At 44.9% G+C, this 19,896-nt stretch overlaps 2 protein-coding genes across 8 annotated transcripts in view; one reads left to right on the top strand and one right to left on the bottom strand.

Annotated features, from left to right (window-relative positions):
* Positions 1–14,636, top strand: part of mapkbp1 (mitogen-activated protein kinase binding protein 1) — a 33,900-nt gene extending 19,264 nt beyond the window's left edge. For 2 of the 5 annotated variants that reach the window (XM_081721386.1, XM_081721383.1), the window contains 22 exons: positions 29–189; positions 1,080–1,269; positions 1,845–1,982; positions 2,109–2,293; positions 2,664–2,755; positions 3,364–3,489; positions 3,593–3,663; positions 5,099–5,220; positions 6,302–6,377; positions 6,686–6,797; positions 6,936–6,999; positions 7,110–7,232; positions 7,513–7,640; positions 7,776–7,822; positions 7,934–8,167; positions 8,336–8,484; positions 8,782–8,909; positions 9,094–9,451; positions 9,562–9,833; positions 10,162–11,136; positions 11,405–11,490; positions 11,994–14,636. In XM_081721386.1, the coding sequence (XP_081577512.1) occupies positions 29–189; positions 1,080–1,269; positions 1,845–1,982; positions 2,109–2,293; positions 2,664–2,755; positions 3,364–3,489; positions 3,593–3,663; positions 5,099–5,220; positions 6,302–6,377; positions 6,686–6,797; positions 6,936–6,999; positions 7,110–7,232; positions 7,513–7,640; positions 7,776–7,822; positions 7,934–8,167; positions 8,336–8,484; positions 8,782–8,909; positions 9,094–9,451; positions 9,562–9,833; positions 10,162–11,136; positions 11,405–11,490; positions 11,994–12,254 (4,098 nt within the window). In that variant the 3' untranslated portion in view covers positions 12,255–14,636. The remainder of the gene's footprint in view (positions 1–28; positions 190–1,079; positions 1,270–1,844; positions 1,983–2,108; positions 2,294–2,663; positions 2,756–3,363; positions 3,490–3,592; positions 3,664–5,098; positions 5,221–6,301; positions 6,378–6,685; positions 6,798–6,935; positions 7,000–7,109; positions 7,233–7,512; positions 7,641–7,775; positions 7,823–7,933; positions 8,168–8,335; positions 8,485–8,781; positions 8,910–9,093; positions 9,452–9,561; positions 9,834–10,161; positions 11,137–11,404; positions 11,491–11,993) is intronic. The other 3 variants (XM_081721387.1, XM_081721385.1, XM_081721388.1) reach the window with 3 other exon arrangements.
* jmjd7 (jumonji domain containing 7) lies at positions 14,615–19,805 on the bottom strand. 3 transcript variants are annotated; one of them, XM_081721404.1, is made up of 8 exons: positions 19,480–19,805; positions 17,705–17,889; positions 17,354–17,607; positions 16,955–17,011; positions 16,744–16,839; positions 16,095–16,171; positions 15,669–15,828; positions 14,615–15,406 (listed from the first exon to the last, which is right to left on the bottom strand). In XM_081721404.1, exons 2-8 carry the CDS (start codon positions 17,812–17,814, stop codon positions 15,318–15,320), a joined length of 843 nt encoding a protein of 280 aa, XP_081577530.1. In that variant the 5' UTR covers positions 17,815–17,889; positions 19,480–19,805; the 3' UTR covers positions 14,615–15,317. The 3 variants fall into 3 exon arrangements, with proteins under 3 accessions (XP_081577530.1, XP_026869005.2, XP_081577531.1); XM_027013204.3 differs by having other exon boundaries at positions 17,705–17,858; positions 19,480–19,804; XM_081721405.1 differs by lacking the exon at positions 16,744–16,839 and having other exon boundaries at positions 17,705–17,858.
* Between the last annotated feature and the right edge of the window lie 91 nt (positions 19,806–19,896).

Raw genomic sequence — 19,896 nt, 5'->3', positions numbered from 1 at the left:
GCTTTCCTTTCCTCCACATCTCTTCCAGACGGGCCTGGCCACCTCTCTGTCCGTGACGGAGGATCTGATCTTCTGTGGCTGTGCGGATGGAACAGTGAGAGCCTTCAGCCCGGTCAACCTGCACTTCATCTGCACTCTGCCCCGCCCCCACTGCCTGGGCTCCGACATCGCAGCCCTGACCGAGGCTAGGTGAGCCGCCACTGCCCCACGCTGGGGTCCGTGCAGTCAGACCGCGAAGCATGTGCCCCGTGTTTCAGGGGGGCTTCCACCGGATAAGGGCTGAAAGCAGAGGCATTACACTGAGATTCATATGGTAGTACTGCATCCAGCTGTGCTCTTTGCTCAAAGTTCGGACAAAGCAGCATAATCAAAACCTTCTCAATATCGGATCTCATTTTCCAACATCAGCTGAACAGTACAAATGCTTTCATTGTGCTGTGTGAGTTGGGTCAGCGTGGGTTTGCTGGTATTTGTTTCTTATCCACGGTCATACATATGCAACAAATGGTTTTGAACAATGTCGGAGGCATTTCCTCCTGTTTTATAAAGAGAGTGGGCTGTGAGAGTTGCGCGACCTGTCGCATGTATTCAGCGTTTCCCCTCGGCCCCCTCCAGGCCCGGACAGACAGGCTCACAGCACTGCTGGACGTCGTCTTTAACTGTACCTCGTAAGGATTTGGGTGGCTGAGCACCCAGAAAAATGCACGCCAGTCGATGGACACCATTGTTTCCCTCTGCCATCTGCGTTAGGATGCATTTTTCATCTAGATTTCAGGAGGAATATGCTTTGGCTGTAGAAACACATTTGTTTGTGTGTTGTCCAGATTATGGATCTTTCAGTTTTCCATTGTAAAGACTTGCAGGCTTGGGGCTTGTAAGGTCCATATTATAGTCCAATTTGTGAAGATATTCTGACCGAAAAGAGACCACTAAACTATAGCGTGCATGCCATTCATTTGTAGCCTCTGAACCAAAGTGTGGGTTTCAATTAAACTTGGCTTCACAGCCTATTCACACTGACATTTAGGCCTGGGAGTTCTGGTTCTGCTCATGACTCATCCATCATCTCTTCCCATCAGCCACCTCTTTGCCTGCAAAATTGACACCCGCTACCCTGACACGGTGGCCGTGTCCTACGATTCCACCAACCGGTGGCTGTCATGCGTTTACAACGACCACAGTCTGTACGTGTGGGACACACGTGACCTCCGCAAAGTGGGCAAGGTCTACTCCGCCCTGTACCACTCCTCCTGTGTGTGGAGCGTGGAGGTAGGGCTCCAGCATGGGCAGGCGCAGTGTATCACATACATAGCAGGGTTGCAAGAACATGAGTATAAATAATTAGATTTATTGGTCAATCTGTATTATTCACGCTATTTAGCGTTTCAGGTTTTTACAGGAGTCTGTGTGTGTGATGTATACAAGCATAATCTAAAGACTTTGAATTAATCTGTTAGGATTTTGTTTGGTTTACTTCATGTCTGTTAGGACAGTTTAGTGGTTTTTCTTTCATTATAGTTGTTTTATTTGTAGCTTTATTTTATTTATTAGTAATGCTAATGACAAACCTTATATGCCTCTTTGAGTGTTCCTTTTGTACGTATGATTCAGTGTTTGATATTTTGCAGTATTGTTTATACGACATGCATTACAAAGATTATGGGCATGCTTTTTGTTTAACAAATGGTGACTGCATGTAAGTCACGTGTGCTTGCAGAAATGTGTGTATGTGGACTTGGGGCATGCGCGTTTTGTTGGTGGGATGCGAGTGTGCGTGTGAGTACATATGCCTGCACTTCCACATGGGTGCGTGTGTGTTAACATGGCCTGCTGCCGCTCCACAGATGTACCCCCAGAGCGGTGAGGGGGAGCGCTCCTGCCTCACGCCAGGATCTTTCATCAGCTGCTCCTCCGACAACACCATCCGCCTGTGGAACCTGGACACCCACGGCGCCACCCTCAACCACAATGTCATCAGCAATGTCAGTCTCACATCCACATCCGGAGGCCCACGTTACCAGACCACACACCCTTACCACAGACACCTAACAATATTTCCTCTCCCTCTCTCTCTCTCCATCTCTTGCTCACTCCTTCCATCAATATAGGACCTCCAGAAGATCATCTACATGGACAACATCGTCACGCCTCTGCTGGACACAGACTGCACCACCTCCAGCAGTTCAGAGAAGGCTGACCCCCAGACCTCTGAGAACAGGACAGGCATTAGGACCATGTGCATCAGTCCAGACAGGCAGCACCTGGCATCAGGTGACCGCAACGGAATACTGAGGTTTGTCCCTGTGGTAGTGGTTGTTTTTACCCTTGGCTGCTTGGCACATCTGCGGTAATTGATTTGGGATAATTGACCCACTGAGGCTTTAATGTAAAGAGCAGAGTGTGATCCGAAAGGTGCTTGGTGAGCATTGGTCATCCAGGTGTGTAAAATCGCATATGACATGCACCGCAGCAATATAAAAGACAAACTTCTTAGATCAGTCGGTTGGGTGCACTGTGTGGGACGAGCTGTTAAGTCTCTTGACAAAGGTGTGATGGTGGTAGCACAGTGAGGTTCAGTGGGTCGTGTCTACTGAACAGCAAATGAGTGGAGATGTATTTATGGTCAGTGTGCTGAGCATGTTTTATTGTTTATATTGTTCCAGGATCCATGATCTACAAAGCTTGGAGGAGATCCTAAACGTGCAGGCCCATGACTCAGAGATCCTCTGCCTGGAGTACTCCAAGCCTGACACGGGTGAGGAGGTGTAGCCCAATTACAGCAGCTCTGCCCCCAAACACCTGCAGACCGCAACACGGACATGTTACAGCACTGGAGAATAGTGTTGACACACGCACACACACACACACACACACACACACATACAAACACATATATATGCTATTGTCCGGTGCTGTAACATGTTTGCGCTGCTATAGGATTTTGTGGGGTGTTTTTTATCTACATCATTACTTTTCAAGTGTTAAATAGGTTCCAGTATATGTTGTCCTAGTTGGATGTGTATGTTTTGCTTAGAGCAAGATAGTCTCTCTAGGCCCCCAGAGAGACAGCACATCTACTACACACACACGCAGACTCACATGCTCAGTGATACATTTTTATGTTCGCTTGGTAAGTGTAATGTTGTGCTGCTAAAGCCGTGTGCAGTGGGAGTCACATGGCCTTGGTTAGTGTGATGCCTGTTCTGTTAGTGCTCTGCTCAAGCCTCCGTCCCAGATGTGAGATAACGAGAGGCTTCCCTAAGTGTTGCATGTGTTGGCAGTCAGTGAAGACTGGTTTTGAGGGTGTTAATGGTATTGTTTTTCCCCGCTGTGTGTGTGTCTTTGTATGTGTGTGGGGGGAAGGCCTAAGGCTCTTGGCTACAGCGAGCAGAGACAGGCTGATCCATGTTTTGGATGCAGAGCGCGAGTACAGCCTGCTGCAAACGCTGGACGATCACTCATCCTCCATCACTGCTGTGCGCTTTGCTGGTGGGTACCCGCACACAGCCTGCCAATCCCATACCTTCCTTTCACTCTTAACAAACGTGTGTATAAACAGTGCATCTCCTCTGAATTCATGTTTTGCTCTTAGCGAACGATGGCGAAGTCAGAATGATCAGCTGTGGAGCTGACAAAAGTATCTACTTCCGGACAGCACAGAAGGTGAGATGTGTAGCCACTTTCTGATACGCTAGTCTGAAAAAAACACACATGAACTGATTCATTATGTTTTTCACGGTTTCTTTACTGATTTCAGCACATGTCTTTTAGAGAGACATGTGTGCTGTATTATAAAGCTCACCTAGCCTGTCAGGTGGGCCTACACGCCACCGTGTCCCTGGGGGGCTTGGGAGATGGTCCTGTTGTCCTCAGCATTCTAGAGCAAGCAGGCCTGAGAAATATCAGAGCTGGAAAAAAACAACTCTGAGAATGAGGAAATTCCAGAGCCTCGTGATGTGTAGTACCACGAAGTTGTCTTTAAAGCTATGCATACTGTATTGTCTTTAAAGCTATGCATACTGCAGTGCATACTGTATTTCTGAATTTGGATAAATGTCCAGAGAGAGAGGAAGTCAGACTGAAGTGCCTCATGGCAGGGGAATCCTCTACAAGTGCAGTCATTTCAGTAGGTGACACTTTTGAAGATGATGACACAACATTAAATAGGAGATGAGAGCAGCCAGTCTGGAAAAGAAATGGAAAGACAAATTACATCTTGCAGGGTAACAGAAGGCCATGTTGTGTCTGGAACATGCAGTAACATGGCCTCAGTAACACAGGAGCGTTAGCTCGAAGCTCAGAGACATGCTGCTTCTGTGCTTCCATACTCTAGTTTTTTTTTGGCTAGTTCCATACTCTAGTTTTTTTTTGGCTAGTTCCATACTCTAGTTTTTGGGAGAGCTGCTTGTTTGTTTGCCTTTTCTATTTTGGAACCTTTGCTTTAGATGTAAGAAGTTTCTAATCTCTCCAGTAGTGGCACATGGTACTACACATCACGAGGCTCAGGAATTTCCTCATTCTCTGAGTTAGTTTTCCATGGAGACTACGTGAAAGCCTTATCTCTGAGCTTCACTGCTCAGATACCACCGTTATATCCATGTCTTCTTGTAGGGATGAAGCAGCTCTCTGATCTTTTTTTGTTTGCGCTGTATTGTTTAAATGTTCGGCTCCGTGGTTCAGTACCTGCCATAATCAGTGCTCCTACCAGGCCTTTACTCTCAGCATAAACCTGCCAGCTGGTGGAGGCTGTGCTCACTGTCAGGAGCCTTCAGGAGCCTGCTTACAGGCCTGGCTGAGCCAAACGCTCCTCCTGGATCCCTTATAACCAAGATCTTCAATCATCAGCTCAGTTTCTGTTATGTCCAATCGTTTAGTGAAAATACTGAGATGCAGATATGAACAAGATTCTTGATTGGATGCTTTCACCAAGCACCCTATAAGGGCAGTGTAGTAAACTGTGGTAAATACGAACAGTAGCACACCAGTTATATTCAGATCTCATATTTATTCACAGCTCATATTTGTGTCTATTATTAATAGAGCCATACTCATTCATTTCTATGTTATTTTGTCCCCTTCATTGCATTTTATCTTACAGACAGATGAAGGAACTGTGTTCACACGCACCCACCATGTTGTGAGGAAGACTACTCTCTATGATATGGACATTGACCCTACATGCAGATATGCTGCAATTGGCTGCCAGGACCGTAGCATCAGGTGTGTGTGTATGTGTGTGTGTGTGTGTGTGTGTGTGTGTGTGTGTGTGTGTTAGAATAACCTTGAATATCATTGAATTATTTATATAGTCTCTCCTGCCGAAGCCTTTTGCCTATATTTGCTGGCTTTACGTTGGTGCTGTTTTCCCTATATGAAAAGCAAGCGGGTATCAGTTTTGTAGTGAGCAGGTCGGTGTGCGCGTGTGTTTGGAAACTGGGGAGGTTTCTGGTGATCTGCTGTGCTGTTAGCAAACCTGCTGGATTATTGCTCAGGTGTTGGTGCAGCAGGAGGGATTAGAAGACTGTCAGATTATTCCGGCAGACGCAGGCATGCTGAGAGCCATGTGCTCATGCACACACGCACACATGCCTGCGAGCATGTGCACACACTGGAGTCTGGTGTCTGTCACTCTACTGTCACTGGGGAGATTATCCTGCAGAGAGCAGTATTATGTTGCACTCCGGGACTGAAAGAATTCCTGGTGTCTGTAATAATGTCACATAGGAATTAACAAGAATAATCTGTATTACCAAACTTGGTTGAGTTAGTGTGATTCTAGTTAAATTGAATTAGTGTGATCCTAGTTCAAGCTGAAGTTATACTGTGATACAAAGCATTGGGATGGAACTACTACATGTGACTCTAAACGGCGATTCTTTAGGTTCTTTCAAGCCCAGTGTTCACCATTATGCTTCATTGTGCGAAAACAAAAAGTGTGAAATGCTGTACTGTGTTTCAGGCATTTTTTCTTTCAGAGAGCAGCGTCTGTCTTATGGCACGAGTAAACGATTGCTCTGGCAACATGGTGCAGACACAGAGGCTCGACAGACAGGGTGTCCGTGGCAGTAGGTGATCTTACTGGAGCATTTAGTGGAGTATTACCATGGCTGCAGGCTGGGCTTCACTGGCCACCAGTGCTTTCTCCTGTTTGTGGTTTGCGGAGGTGCTCCTCCCTGCTCTGGCACGCTGCCGCAGCTGGTGTGGCACAAGCGCTTACCCCACTATTAGGCCGCCCCCTAGTGGCTGTTTTAAATGTCCACAACTATCTGGAGCTGATCCATATTCTCACCCTCTACTGCAGGATTTTCAACCTCAGTAATGGCAAGCAGAAAAAGATCTACAAGGGCTCCCAGGGGGAGGACGGCACTCTCATTAGGGTAAGCAGGTCATAAAGAGAGAACCTGAGCCCCAAAACACTTTACTGATCGTTCTGATAGATCTGGAGTTTTCTTTGCTATATTGTAATACAATGTTTTGTGTTATCTTTTCTATTTAAACCATTTTTCTTTAATAGTTTTATTTTTAGAGCACCTTGAATGGTATGTTTGATGCTTGGTATGTAAATAACTTGTCTACCTTGTTTTGCGTTGCTTACAGAAACAGCTCAGTTGAATGGAAACTTGTGTTAATGCACTTAGGTTGCTTATGTGTTCACTGAAAGGAGTGTTGTGTGAATGTGTCTCAGGTTCAGACAGACCCATCCGGGCTGTATGTGGCTACCAGCTGCTCAGACAAAAACATCAGCATCTTTGACTTCTACACAGGGGAGTGTGTGGCCACCATGTTTGGGCACTCTGGTAAGACTCCTCAGACTCGAGTGAAAACATAAAGAGAGTTATTAGATTCCCTCAAACTCCTCACACAAATTCTCATCATTGTATGTCTCTTCAAAACACTGTAATCTTTTTGTTGCTGTTGCAATTATTTTTAAATAGAGATTGTGACTGGGATGAAGTTTACCAACGACTGCAAGCATCTAATTTCAGTGTCAGGGGACAGGTAGGACTTAACAGCTTATAAGTGTGTGTTTGTGCACGTGTGTTATAGAATAAGGTATTTATTCATTCTGATGTGTGTGCGTGCGTGTGTGTCTGTGTTTGTGTGTTCAGCTGTATCTTTGTGTGGAGGTTGAACCCTGAGCTGACCATCAGTATGAGACAGAGACTGTCTGACCTGAAACAGAAAAACAGACCTGTTCAGAACAACCCACCCAACAAACATAACACGGTCAGGTAAGACGCGCACTCACAGCAATTATCACATAATTAGGTAGAACACTCATACCCAGCAATCAAAGATCGAATAGGATACCCACACACAGCAATCGCACGCTCAGATTGGGAATCCATACACAATATTTATCAATCAGGTAGGAAATATATACACACACACACACACACACACTTATTGTTAGTCTGGCTTGAGAACACTGGTTTGGAAAGAAAACGATGACTAAAGGTGTGTGTGGTTAAGGGTGTCTCCTGGTAACGAGTGTCTGCTGCTTGTGCAAAGCACTAGGACAGAAGTGCACAGTGGCACCATGTCCTCAGACAGTGACAAAGAGGCAGAGGAAGAAGAAGATGATGAAGAGGAGAACCTTCCTTGCCTGTCGTCCTGTAGCAGTACAGGGGAGCGGACAGGTGACTAATTTCTAGGACATACTGTAGCCCTGACTGCAGTGGCTCTCCCAGTTGTTGCCTAATTTAATTGTTGCCTATAACAATTCTTCTCATAATTTAGTTGTAAAAACACATTTCTTTGTAAACTGTGTTTAGGGTCATCAGAGGAGAAGCACAATTCCCACATCATAGGGCTAAGAAAGGTAAGACTGCTGTTAGGCGAGATGAACGAGGTCTGCGTCCTGTTCGGGTCCAGCCTCATCATTCTCGTTCTCGTTCCCTCCACCCCCACCACCTGCTCCATCCTCCCCCAGCGTTGCGACAGCAGCGCGGGGTGTGAGGGCTCATCTCCGAGGCCACGGCGCCGCTGGTCCCAGCGCGTGGGCAGCATGGAGCTGATGGTGAAGTCTATGCTTGACCTGCGGCAGCTGGAGTCGTTTGCAGTGCCACCGTCACCCTGCCGGACTCCTGCCATGGACCAAGGGCCTCTGCTGACCTCTGACCTGGACCTGGGCAGCACCATCAGCCTGCAGCCCCGAGCCTGCTGGGTGGGTGGACACATGCCCTGTGCCCCGTGCCCCGTGCTTGGCCATTTCTGTTACATAATGCAATAAAAATACAGATTATAAAAATTGATTGAGATCATTTTATAATTCTATGCAGTACCCCAAAAAGAAACCGAAACTGTTCATACTTATTTCTGATGCTGTGTGCAGGTGGAGGGGTCCAAAGAGCAGGACTCACCCGATGTCCCGCGAGGTCACACGCGGCCGCAGTTCATCCCGCTGTCCCCGCACAGCCCAGACGTAGAGGGCTCTGTGCTCTACCCTGACAGTTGGGAGGACAGAGTGAGTCTGGCAAGCAGGTCAGTCCTAGTGCACGCACTAACACACACGCACAAACACATACACGCATGCATGCATGCACTGTTCTGTCCTCTGATAGAGAATTTTATTGTGTTGTATTTAGTGGTTTTTTTGGTTTTTCAAACCATATTTCGCCTTTATATCTTACACAAATGTTAATGCACTTCATTATTTAAATGCATAAGTAAATTCACTATTTATTATAAGCAGTTTAGGTCAGACAACACCTAAGCCTGCTTTAACCGACACTCCTAAGTGTGCACGGTGGTTTTGCGTGTGCGGTTTTATGTGTGTAGTGAGTTCCAGGTAAGAGAGATGCGGCTGCCTAAAGGAACCTCCTGCTCGGAGAAGCAGAGTCCTGACAGTGCCTGCTCTGTGGACTACTCCACCAGCTGCCTGTCCAGCCCCGAGCGGCCGGGTGAGGGTGAGGCGCACACACACACACACACACACACACACACACACACACACACACAAACGGAGGTGCGCACACACACACCTAAACACTGAAAGTCAGTTACAGGTCATTATAAATGTCATATCTAATTGTATAATCGATGTAAAGTAGTAGTATTTGAAGATGAAAAGCCTTCGTATTTGCCTGCCAGACTCAGAACCCACGGAGCCACTAAGTGTGGATGGGAACTCATCCGAACTGGACATGGAGGACCTCGATGAGGAAGACGAAGAGGGTGTGAGGAAGAGTGAGTCCAAGGCGTTAGAACCCCCAACCCCCGACCAGGAAGCCTTCCTCAAGAGACATTTTGAAAACCTGACAGACCTCAGCCTCTCAGGTGTGTGTTTGGGGAGGGGCGCAATCATCTGCAGGCACTCTCTCTCTCTCTCATTTATTTATCTGTTTGCTTTCTTTTCCGATGACCCAGTGAGCCCACCTCCACCACCCCTAAACTCAACTGACAGTTTTAGTATCTCGTCCAAGTTTTTGTCTCAGTGTTCTGCTGACTGGTAAGAGCAAAGTGCTGCTACAACAGCATTCTAAATAACATTCAGAAATGGACACCAGAGAACGTTTTGTAACTTAGCAAATTGAGAATACTTTTCTCATAATTCCTCAGCAAGGAGCCAGTTGCATTCGCCGAAACCAGTAGCGCTGTGAGCGAGGATGGCAGCAGAGTGGCATGTGCCCTGGTCTCAGAGGTGCACCCCCTGGTGGAGGACAGGGTGCAGACCGGGCAGCAGGAGCCCCAGGGTTCTGAGATGGGCTCAGACCTGCGTTTAACCCCACAGAGGAAGTGCGTCGTGGTGACTGACCCCATGGCCCAAGCTTCTCGAGCTGCCTGTGCAGGCCTGCGCAAAGCCCAGTCCATACACAACCTCTCCTCAGGGGGTAAGACATCCTAAGGCATCTACCATCAGAAATGAGAGCCAGTTCAGTAATGAACAATATTGATGAAGGTAGTATTTCAGTTTATGCAAAAGGCTGCGTGAATGTTTTTCTTTCAAAGAAGTAGTTAATGTTATTTTTCTTCTTTTCTTATACTGTATGGACGGAGATTGAATGAATGGTTTTGGCTTTTCTATTTATAACCCCCCCCCACTAGTTCGTTAACCCCTTTCTCACTCTGCCTCTACTGGTAATTCTGTCTGTCTCCATCTGCCTGTCTGTCTAGCTATGTATCCAAATCTTTTCCTAACTTACCCTTTTTTTTCCCCAGCTGATATTTCTCAGACATCCACACGCCCCTCTAAGGAGGTTTCCCCTCAGCCCCGGCATTACGAGTGTGCTCCACCCCCTTCGCCTAACTGCTCTCTTCCCATGGCTCCTCCCACCAACCTTACGTCTCCCCTGCCCAGGGACCCGGCCACGCCCACCAAGGTCAAGTCTCGCTCCTACATGAGCCCCACAGCCAGCTCCATGGCAAAGATGTCACGCTCTGTTTCCATGGGGGACAGCTTGAATGTGGGTGAACTCAGTGACCTGTTGGGCCCAGGGGCCTTCCGCCAGAGCTCAGATGCCTGCACCCCACGCGGTAGCTGTCAGAGCAAGGCCTCTTCCCCCATGGTGCTGCTGTCTTCTGCATGTGCTGCTCCTGCTCCAGGATCCTCCACGCCCTACGCTGCTGTCATCCCCAACCTCCTTGTCGGCTCCGCCTCCAGCCCCGCCTCCAAAGGCCTGCAGGGCAAACTTACCAGCAGCACTCGCGCACCGCTGCACCTGGACATCTCCAAACCGCTCCCAGACAAGCCCTGCGTGGCCTCCTTCTCTCCCAGCGGGAGGATGGTGAAGCCTGGCCAGAGCTGGAGCCCAGCGGGCGGACCTGCGCGAACACCGCCTAGCAACCCGCAGCGAAGCACGTGTGCCCCGGAGCAGCACAGACTGTGCCCCAGGCAGCCTGAAGACCAAGCGGAGCTTCAGAGACCACAGGAAGAGCCCGAGCTGGAGAAGACCCAGCCAAGGCACTCGGCGAGGAGCCAGCACAGCCCGGAGCGGCTGCAGCCTGATGGCGGGGCCCAGGACTCAGGTGTGCGGTGCCAGTCCTCCCTCGTTGTCTCATCTGTGCCACCGTGGCTGGATGTGCCCGAGCACATCTGTACCAGCGGGCTCTGGCCCCTCTCTTCCTCCATATCTTCCATCACTTGCTTTATCTTCTCTTCACGCTGTCCGTCCATTAACTGTTACTGGCTGAAGGGTGAGGCCTGATTCCGCTCTCACTGTGCTTCCATTAACACTGCACACCTCAGACTGGCACGCAACCCTCTCCACCCTACTATGCCTGACACTGCGCTCCTCTCCTCTACTCACACCATTTGACCTACAGAGCAATCAACTCTTCTATGTGTTTTGAGGCATATTGTGTGTGTGTGTGTGTGTGTGTGTGTGTGTGTGCCTGTGAGTGTGAGAGAGAGAGAGAGAGAGAGAGAGAGAGAGTAACAGTGTGTTTTCTTTGTCTTTGTCAGATTGCTCTCTCAGTATGGATTCATGCAGACTGGTGGCTAGTGAACTTCAGAACTGTTTTAAAAAGGCCTCGCACTGCTACAGGATGGTAATTTATCACTGCAGTAAATTTGTATGTATGTATAAATTAAATTGAGAAGGATAACGGGATTAAATACAATTTTATTATTTGTGCTGCATTTACAATTAAAAATATATTAATGAATTATTAAACCTGATACCAGTTACAATTACTGTAAATGTTTTGTGCTGTGTCACAGAGTGAGTGACATAAATTGGCCACTAGGGGGTCTTTGAATCCTTGGCTTTTAAAATTTTGCAGCAAAGGAAATTACAATTGGAAATTATAATTGGAAGTGGCCACACATTTGGAGGAATAGCTGCTTTTTCCATAAAAAAGACACTCATCGCTTGTGTGGTCACATGATCATACATGACTGGATGACCTATGACACTGTCATTTTGGCCTTTTTATATATTTTTCTTGTTTAGCTAAATAAAACCTGAGTGTACATGTATATCCACATGCCTGTGTGTGTGTGTGTGTGTGTGTGTGTGTGTGTGTGCGTGTGCGCGCTTGTGCATGGGCAGCTGAGCAGTTCCCCAGTCTCCAGTCGGGAGCAGCAGGAGATGTCTCATGTTCTGATGGAGGCATTCCAGTCTGTGCAGATGGAGCTGAACACTCTGCCCTGCCCTGTGTCAGGTGGCTGGAGCAGCAGCTCTGTGTGCAGCACGCCACTGGGCGCGGGCATGGGGGTTGGCGTGAGCGATGACCGCACCCTGGCCCTGCTGGAGCAGTACTCCCAGCTCCTGCTCCGTGCTGTGGAGAAGAGGATGGACAGCAGAGTGTGACATCTACACCTTTCTCTCACGCTCCTTAAACCCTGCACACACACTCTTCACATACTTATGCGGTGCGCCGAGGCCGGATCCCAACCCCAGCTGCCGCTACTCTTAACCGAGGGTTTTAGTTCGTGAACAGATCACATTTTAAAAAAGATTCCACTAATGAGATCTGTATTCATTTTATTTCACTTTTCCTTTCGACTAGTTTACCTGTTGTGATCAGTTTTGTGTGTTTTTGGGGGTTTTTTTTGTTCTGTGAGGGTTTGGTGGAGAGTTGGTGAGTGTGTCCTGCTGCGCTAAAACTTTCTGACTGACCAACACAGGTGGTACAACTCAGGCCTTCCGTACCCCGGTGAGCTTGACCACACCATTAACACCCTACCTCCTGTCAGCGCACTGTACCTGCACCTGATGGACTTGCCCCTCCTCAGCCTCATTGCCAAAAATTGTGGGCTTTCACTTTAATAGTATATCTGGATATTTATGTATAGGAGCGTTGATTGACTCTACAGACTTGCATGTTTTCAAGGGGGTGAGAGCTTTGCTTGTCAGGCTTTTTAACAGCTCAGAAATGAGAAGTGCGCTTTCCACTAACAGTAGTGGTCACCACCTGTTTGCTTAGAAGATCCTCAAGCAAATGACAAGTTTTTGTTTTTATTTTTGTTTTATTCTTAAATCCTTACTCAGAAGAGCTATTCTCTTTTTCCCCCTTTATATGCATTATGGGTTTTTTTGATGTATGGTGTGTTTGTTGCAGATGTGTGACTGTATTTATTGTCGTGATAACTGCTGTTATTTATACCCAGTTTTCTATGTTGTACAGTGTGTGTGTGTTTGCTTACTGACGCTGGATATTCCCAGTGTTGGTAAGGGGCCAGAGGAGAGCTTGGTGTCACCAGAAAGAAATCTGCTTTACAGAGAGCTTTACAAACATTAGATTGGGGGCTTTTTAAAAAAACAGCATCCATGGCTCCTGCATGAATTTTGAGGGACAATTTTATACAAGAGGCTTTTTTTACTTAAAAATTGACATGATAAATGTCTGAAGAATATGTGTGCCTTAATTTGTAACCAGCAATTTGTTGTATTTAATCTGACATTTTAACTTGGAGAAGTCACGTTTTGAATGCTGTTAGGATGCTGTCTTCCTCAAATATGATGCATTCCAGACAGAAGATTAGACACAACTGCTACAGATAAAGGAACAGAAAAGGACATTGTTCTGGTGACACAAACAGGGTCATCATATCATAAGGAAAACATTTCAAAATGATCCAGACACACTCACTGGGGGTTTGACCCTGTAATTGTCTGTTTTTCTTAGATTTAAACCTAGACTGAAGAGCACTGTTAAACAAAAATGTATTTTCACACTCGCGTCTTAATACCTGAGACTGAACTCGTTTACAAGAGTGCACATCTGGGTTGAGATGTTCTCACATGTTTCTCTAGCCTCTGGCACGCTTCTTCCTTTCTGTTAATCATATTGTTAATGACGACGTGAAGCACTTTTATTCTAAAGTGATGGTAATTTAAGTGAGAGGTTTGTGATACCATAAGAATCCAGTTTCTAATGGACTTGTGTGTACTGTATACTTTCCAGACTTTTTTATACTGCTAATGAACATGGTGCTTATGCTCAGAGCAGCTAACAAAGCACTGAGACGCTAGTTCAGTCCGTCAACCTGCTCCGTACCCGAAACCAAGCGACTGTACAAGCTCAGCCCAACCAAGCCTCAGTGACGTCCTCTTGTGCTAGAGAGGAGTTATACTAGCATTTAATCTCAGTGATGAGTAATAGTCCTATTCAGGTATCATTTAACCCTGGTAATGCCTTCTTACCTTCTGATCACCTACAGTACAAAAGTGCTGCTTTTTTTTAAAAACCATGAACCTATCAATATGCATGAGAACAGTAATCGCAAATGAATGCACATGTCCAATATTCAGAGAAACATTAAATCAGTCAAGTGGGTGTATTAATCATTTAGCTGAACTGCGACAGAAACAAAGACGTAGGATTGCATCTAAAGCCAATATTAGGACTGTAACTTTACTGCTAGCATGAATATACTATGTATGCATGAAAAGCAGAGGACCTTAGGGCTGACCTGTTCTCTAACATAGAACGCATGGTTGTACATTGGCTCTGCCTCGTCGGCAGTCATTCAGAGCTTTGCCAGCAAGTGCGTGGTGACCTGGGCTTGATCGAAGCTACTGCATGGGTACTGGAGGCTCGCGCTACAGGTGGACCAGAATGTGTGGGTTTCTCATTTGAAAACCCATGACTTGATTTGTTTTCCACTGCTCCTAAATTTCATGCTTTTATCTTTAGTGTCATCTGATGAAAAATGAAATCTCAGATGTGAATAAATTTGTATTTATTAAGCAGCAAATCAGTATTTATTGAGGACACTCATAATATCCAGAAGTCATTTATTTCCTTTCCGTGAGTACACCTTCTAATTTTGAGCTTTAATAAATGTTTGAGTGATAAGAGTTTCTGATCAGAGAAATCATCTGTGGATGGAAAGATCCATCACACACATCACAGGCTCACTGATAAAGGTGTATGAGATCAACAGTCAGAAGAGAGAGGTCGGAAGTACTAAGAAGTGAAGGCATGTCACATCAAATGTTCGAGAGAGCTTTAAATGTTACTCTGATTTAGCATTAGTCTTCTGTAATATACCTACACCTTGTCTTTTACAGTATTATGAGAACTAGTTTGAACATAGTTTAATTTATAACAAGTTCAAAATATGTGCCATTTAATCATTAAGGCAGTCAGAACAAATCTTGAATAAAGAAACTTTGATCATCATGTCCTGATCACGTACGAGTGTCACAGCTGGGATCCTTCAGCCTGTTCCCATTGAATGACATCTTTAAGAAATGTTTGGTATTGGGACAATAAGGGGGATTTGGAAATATTCCCAAGAGGAGATGAGGAAACCCAATTAGTCTTTTCCTGCATACAGTGCATCACTGTTAATATTTCAGTGACACTAAAAACACTACAGCTTGTATGTTGAGCAGTGAAGATGGTTTATGTCTGTGGTCAAGTTTTCATACTGAACCCACAGCTCCAGAAAGTGAATCCACCAGTTGGAAGTAGTTGTACTTGATGTCATAATCCATATCATACCAGAAATTTACTGCAATGAAACAACAAAACACATTATTTGGTCTTAATTTTGGGGAACAATATACTATGTGCTTGCCACGCAATGGATGGGGAAAAAAAGATGAAGGAGAGTGACTGGGCCTGCATTAGCCAAACTTCCTGCATTTAGACAAGACTCAGCATGCGATTTCCAGACTAAGATAAGAAAGCATGGAAGAGTACTCAGATTTGGTCAGTCCCATGTGAAAATGGGTTAATCTATCAATGCACCTTAAAAGTTCCTACTACAGTACCTGCTATACATCCATGAGACTGCCGGACATGGTGGAACCAGAGGGATGGGAGGTAAAGCATCTCCCCTGCCCTTACAGTGCAGTGGAGGGGCTGCGCCAGCTGGTAGGAGGGATAGCGCTTCAGATCTGGATCCAGGGGGTCCAGGGGGATCCAGGGTACCTACAGAGATCATTTATGAGCAGACAACATGAAGAGACTTACCGGAAGCAGTACATTTCAAATGCAAGTTAGTTACTTTGGTCAAAAAGCTTTCCATTGTGAGCATTTCTGACATGGCTGAAATTTTAATTCCCCTTACGTTGTTAATAACACACAACTCGCAAGATTAAACCATTGCGTATTACTTTTTACTTTGAGCAGCTAAAGTAACTTTATTGCATGGTAGTCTTTTATGTAAAAACGCTTTAAGAAAAGTAATTTCTCACCTTTTCTGAATCCTTTTCATCCACTATTTCAAAACTGCCATCTTGTTTCTGTTTGTATGTAGCCTGTTTGTAAAGCTCTGCACAAAGCCAAACATAAGGCCATACAACAGCACAATCTCATTCAACATTTCTTAAGAACAGGTACAAGACTGCCAGGATAAGTAGAAACCACTACAGTGATATGAGCCCTACGTTTTCAGACAGGTCTTTCTTTTTTTCTTAGAGGATTACTGCAACATAAGATATGATGGAAGATCATGTAAAAACAAGATGGGGATTCAAACAGGAGCTCTGTGAATATGAAGGGACTACAGAAAAAATAAAAGATGCAACAACTCCAACTCAAATGACGCCAGGTAAGCGAAGCCACATAAGGGTGGTTTCAAAAGGTACGTGGGACTTTCCATTGACAGACAGGCAAGTGGAACCACTGCAACCAACCAGATATCAAGACTAAGCAACAACGGATCATAAATCTAAAGCACTATTTCTCAATCTAGTCCTTAGGGCCCACCGGAAGGTTCTGCAGTTTTGCTCTGTCCAAGTTCCCAGCGCATTAGGTCAGGGCTAAATATAGAACCTTCTGGTGGAACTCATGGACTGGGTGAAGAAGACAGTAAAACTACAACACAATATCAGAACTCCTTGCCACATGGTATGAAGGGTCGATCAGTGGGAGGGAGCAGAATGAACTTCTTTTCTCCTGAGATGACACAGTATAGGTTTTCATAGTGATCTTTGTGCACTGCAAGGTAAATATAGTTACATTTCTAGTTAGAAATTGGTCTGTGAAAAGATTAGTGAACATTTTGTTCTCTGTTTGGACCTGAACCCTCTACTATGAATAAATTCAAACTTACTTGAGGTAACTGCTCTTTCCTCTCCTAACCAGAAATTGACAGCATCAGGCAGTCTTCCTGTAGGGGACACATAAGGTTCAAATCAACTTAAAGGTGCAGTCCATGATATGACTAGACTGCATATCAAGAACGAAAACCTTGAATAAATATTATCTGAAGGAGTCTAACCACTGTACAGAAATCAGAATCCATAAACCTCATTACTGCTTGTCAAGCAATGGGATCAGACAAACTAATATTTTGTTTTATAGAAATTAATTTCCCATAGAGAATAAATTAGATTTTAAATGATGACTGTGGCATCAAGTTAGAGATGTCCAAGTCGAACCAGTGTGTGAATGTCTCTAAGGGATTACGTGCTCTGGACTTGGGTCAAAGGACAACCCAAACAGGATCTACCGAGTGCTTCACTCATCCACGAGATGTGAGTCTGAACATCCCCAGTGAGCTCTGGCAGTTCCTCAGTTAGATTGGAGCACTGCTTTTGCACATAGAACACCCCACTATTCTTCACGCTTCCCTCTACAATGTCCAGCAGGGAGGAGAAGGTCATCTGACGCTCTTCAGGCATCACAAATCGATCTCCATTTACAGCATCTGCATAGCCATTTGGGGTAACAGACACGCTGATGACCTTTTGGCCAACCACATTTCTGAGGGAATAAAAAAATAAAGCACTTGGAAATTACCTGTTGAAGCGTGACTAATTAAAAAAAGGGGGATCATTTTTAGTTAATTTCATTAGCTCACCTGAGGTATGTGGGGTTCCATTTAGACAATGCTGGCCAATCATTGATTGCATTGCGAATGATGCATGGCTTATTTGGACCAATCCAGTCACGGTAGAACTGTAGTGGCATAAGGGGACCATCCAGGTATGGCACTGACTCGTTCAAGTAAAGCTCTGAAGAGTACAGGACACACTGCCATAAGATCTGTATAAAATGTAATTCACTGAGAACTGGAAAAAACTTGAATATATATAAGATAGATAGATAGAGATATACAGACACACACACCTTGTTTGCACAGTTGCACAAGCTTAAATCATACATTTTATATACAATTTTGACTTTCTTTACATCTCTTATGACAGTACACTTCAGTTATTCACCTGGGAGGGATTTTATATATATATATATATATATTTATATATATATATATATATATATATATATATATATATATATATATATAAAATGAGTAGTGAGTAACTGCAGTGTACTATAGATGTTTAAATCATAACATTCACAACATTTTTTCTGAAGTTCTGAGAATATAGATAAGTTCTTCATTGAGTTAACTAACTTCACTGCTGCCATAGCAACAACTGGCAACGCAAACAACTAAGTCATTAATGTAATGTCTGCTAGAATTAAAATGCATTGCCACTGGAAATGACAAATCCACAATTCTGATTGTCTGAAGGCATTCAACAAAATAATCTGCAAGCCTTCTCTTTTCTCCAGTGTAAAGATGATTACATCTCTTGCAAGTAATACAGTAGACAACTCCCATAGTAATGCATGATAACTGATTTTGAGCTAGTTATTGAAGTGGATGTGTTAATAAATGTACATGTAGCACATCTAGGGCAGGCTACAGTACTATAATTATTAATTGAATGGTCATTTATCTCACTATTGACAAGCATTTAATAACAAGTATGGTTCAAGACAGGCTCTTATGCGCAGGGCTGCAGTTGTGCAAAGCTATAAAAAAGCCAATGGGAAGCAAAAAAGCAAAAAAAAAGATCCAGGCTGAGGTTTGAAAAAGACCATAAGAATTGCACCATAGAAGACTAGAGTCAGGTCACCTTCTGAGTCCAATTTTCAGCTTTACCCGGGTCTTCTAATGGTCAGACAGAGACCGAGAGAGGCCTACAGGCCACAAAGTCTCGCGCCTACTGTGAAGTTTGGTGGAGGATCAGTGATCTGGTGGTGCTTCAGCAAGGCTGGAATTTTGGCAGATTTGTCTTTTTGAAGGACGCATGAATCATACCACATACAAGGCTATCCTTGAAGAATACTTGCTCCTTTCTGCACTGACAGCGTTCCCAAACTATGAGGATTGTTTTTCCAGCAGGACAAGCAGTTCCTGTTCCATGCCAGATCAAGGTATGGTTGAAGGACCACCACATCAAGATCCTGTCATGGCCAGTCCAATCCCCAAACCTGAACCCCATTGAAAACCTATGGAATGTGATTGCAAGCCATCAAACAATGCTGATGTGCTTGAACTTTTTGCACCAGACCTGGCATAAAGCTACCCAATAGTAATGAAAAAGACTGGGAGAGAGCATGCCAAGATGTGTTAAATGTGTGAAAGGAAATACTGATCTCTGAACACTTCCTTAGTTAGAACATTAGTACAGTGTTTACAAATGAATATGAACTTGTTTCTGTGTATTATGAGGTCTGAAAATATCTAGTTGCATCTAGTTTGATCAGAACCAGTTCTCATTATCTGCATTTTCTATATCTCAACTAGACCAGGAGACAAAAAGCTGACATTGGCTCACTCACCACGGGCTTCTTTTGGGAAATCTCTCAAATAGTTCTTTACTTCTTCCATAGTCAACCCTCATTTATGTCATTTTGGTAAGGGCAGAAGATCTAACCTTACTGTTTCAAGTTCCCTGTCCAAAAAAACCATTAGCTAACTATCGGGACACTTTGAATGATCATGAACACACTCATAAAACAAGAACGCAACTAAGCCTATTAACGCAATTCTAGAGCTACATGCTCATCACATACACAGCCTGCAATTATACCACAATATGCAGCCACTGAGAACCATTTACTGCAGTTCAACACAAGTACTTAATCCGTGAACGCATGCTTAGTGGTTGATCTCTTCCGTTCTTGCGCACGGTTGTAGTTACTTCATTGCCAACACAGATCATGTCTCCCTCTGCTGGATGGAGACTCTAACGCCAT

Source organism: Electrophorus electricus, chromosome 10, assembly GCF_041902795.1.
Source record: "Electrophorus electricus isolate QZ-2024a chromosome 10, ASM4190279v1, whole genome shotgun sequence".
In the NCBI taxonomy this organism is placed as follows: Eukaryota; Metazoa; Chordata; class Actinopteri; order Gymnotiformes; family Gymnotidae; genus Electrophorus; species Electrophorus electricus.
This window is presented reverse-complemented; position numbering and strand designations above follow the sequence as displayed.